The sequence below is a fragment of the Cupressus sempervirens genome, chromosome 8 (genome assembly GCF_028749045.1).
Source record: "Cupressus sempervirens isolate cs-2001-9-10 chromosome 8, ASM2874904v1, whole genome shotgun sequence".
Classification (NCBI taxonomy): domain Eukaryota; kingdom Viridiplantae; phylum Streptophyta; class Pinopsida; order Cupressales; family Cupressaceae; genus Cupressus; species Cupressus sempervirens.
In genome coordinates, this window is record NC_143125.1 from 679,285,785 (window position 1) to 679,288,252 (window position 2,468).

The 2,468-nt window shown below is 32.5% G+C and overlaps 1 protein-coding gene across 1 annotated transcript; it reads right to left on the bottom strand.

The window, feature by feature from the left end:
• Window positions 1–981: 981 nt before the first annotated feature.
• Window positions 982–1,981, bottom strand: LOC149544267 (alpha-galactosidase 2-like). Its single transcript, XM_089795943.1, has 4 exons — window positions 1,970–1,981; window positions 1,769–1,862; window positions 1,353–1,435; window positions 982–1,113 (listed from the first exon to the last, which is right to left on the bottom strand). The coding sequence occupies exons 1-4, from the start codon at window positions 1,979–1,981 to the stop codon at window positions 982–984; spliced, it is 321 nt and encodes a 106-aa protein (XP_089652069.1).
• Between the last annotated feature and the right edge of the window lie 487 nt (window positions 1,982–2,468).

The following is a 2,468-nucleotide window of genomic DNA, read 5'->3' on the forward strand; positions in this document are numbered from 1 at the left end:
CCTGTCAATGTGACAGTTCTTCCATTATATATTTTTAAATTCATTGTTGCTAACATAAAACTTGCTTGTGCTCATATACATTTGCTAAAATAAGAATAATTAGAGAAAAACTTTCTAAATTTCTAGCTAGGACCTTCAAGTGCTCTATCCAAAACTAGCAAAAATTGGTAAAGCTCTTATTTGAGAAACACCAAGCCTACTATTATTTATTGTTTACTCTTGTTCCTATAAAATTATATATCCAATCAAATGGAGAATTGTAGTGACCAAAAATTGTCAAAATATACATCTTGCATGCATGAGGCTTCACTGATGTTGTGAGGCTGCCTTTATGAAGAGTTGCTAGGTCTCTATGTTGTAAAATTCAAAGCATACAAAGTCATTAGCAATGCAGTATAAAGCACTTTTTTAACTCAAAAAATTAGGTATGTAGGTGAAGTTTAATGAATGTTTATTACCCTCCATAAATTCCTAATTTTGGCAGTAATTGAGGGGTGGAGTCCAATGTCTTTCCAATGGATTGTAATGGTAACTCTTGATAAGCTTTTGTTCCATAAAATTATAGATATACGATGATTGGCAAGTTGACCAACCCACACTTGTAATAGGATTCAAAATTAAACAATGAATATAATTAACGAAGAAGAAAGCCTCAAGTCTTTGGCAGGATGGATACCCCTTGGTCCTCAACTCTTAGTCAAAGAAGTTGAGCCATAAGGCCTGTGCTCTCATATTGGGTAGCTAAAATGATTTTGTGGAGGACCTCCATCAAAAAAAAGGTGGGGGGTGGGGGGAACTTATGTACCTCATGATTTTCTTTCTAGTTCACTTTCCTCCCTTGTACTCCCAATATATATGTATGCAAGAAGATTGTTCAGGTTACCATTTAAGATAGCTTCAGAAAGGAGGATTCACCTATGTTGATGTAAGTTTTTAGAATGCAATTAACTCAATCATGGTAATAAATTCCATTTTGTTCCATTAAAGATGCACATTTTCCCTCAGAAATGTAGTGGATGGACCTTGATTTAGTGCAATGACCTCTTTGTTGCTTAGAATCTTTAAGGTCATATTATTCAAAGATCTAACATCACAACCAATCAGGAGTGGTGCCTAATCCAAGAAACAAAAATAAGTTTAAACGAATGGATATTCTAGTTGTTTCCCATCACAAGAAATTGGAATTCAATGCAATTTGTATTGGACACAAAAAGGTTGACTCTAACTTAAAATCCTCAAATCCTTTACAAAAGCAAGCAACTGAGAATGTTTTGCTTTAGTGAATAGCTTTTAATAACTGGCAAAGGAAAGTACAAAAAAATGGTTTTTGTAAGATACAACATGATGATTACCTTCATAAGAGCCCAAATGTTGAAATGTGAGTAGTGCTCCTCTTTCATCATATTACCATTTCCAACCTCTAACATATCTGGATCTGATGGGTATTGTATATAGTTTGGTGGTAAGAGAAATGAAATAGATAGCCAATAATTGTTACCCATGCTTTCAGCTAAATGAAGTTTGACCCATTATAAATGTTGCAAGTACATGATCAAATGATAGTACCGATGACAAAGAACATTGGTGGATATGATAAAAAAAAAATTACAAACATGAAAGATAAACGACAACTTAAGGGGAACAATACCATGGTAAATAGCAACTTAAGTTCCAACCTAAATGAAATTCTTGACATATGTAGCAAATTACAGCAACATAAGTTGGAAACCTAATCTTTTAAAACACTAATGGAAAGAAATGTCCTTACCATTCCATCCATGAGGTCTTGCATAATCAGCATAGTTGTTGTTTTGGTCTGCCTGTGATGTTATATTGAACCAAACAAATGTTAAAGTGAGTGCCTAACATTGAAAATCATTTGGTTATTTCTATCAATATGCCTAATATGTTATGCTTAAAGATGAACCCAACAACTCATTACTTTCAAGAAAGAAAGTTTCCATTGTACCACTGCCCTCATTCACACGCAAACAAGTCTAAATGAAAAATTATACTATGTACAAAAGGAATCTATTACAATGCAACAATCTCAAAAATAAAAAAATCTAAAAAATATAGCAACATAGATACTTTAATTTTTGAACATGTTATGTGAAAGGATGTAGTAAAGATTTGTTCTAGTCAAAAACATTACCTAAACAATGGAACAAAGTATGTTACAAGCATGTTGGCTAGTAGACTGAGCAATATAAATTTTTGATCTCCTTGCCTATTGTTTCCATATATCAACAATTCATTTAAAAAATAGAAATGAGTGGCATCAATCATGTTGCAGAGCACAAGAACAAGTTTCATTTACATAGTATAATCAGGAGTCATATGTACAAAATGTACTATATTTGTGTCATATGTACAAAAATGATAAGGTGATTGTTTGTTATAGTATAAATAGAGAGCAAAATCCCAAACTAGGTAACATGTTCTTAACAATGTATTTCAATATTCAT

Coding starts and splice junctions, on each gene's coding strand:
- LOC149544267 (XM_089795943.1), bottom strand. Junction 1,436..1,768: donor AAGACCTCATGGATGGAATG/GTAAGGACATTT, acceptor AATACCCATCAG/ATCCAGATATGTTAGAGGTT. Junction 1,114..1,352: donor ACATTTGGGCTCTTATGAAG/GTAATCATCATG, acceptor TTCTTGGATTAG/GCACCACTCCTGATTGGTTG.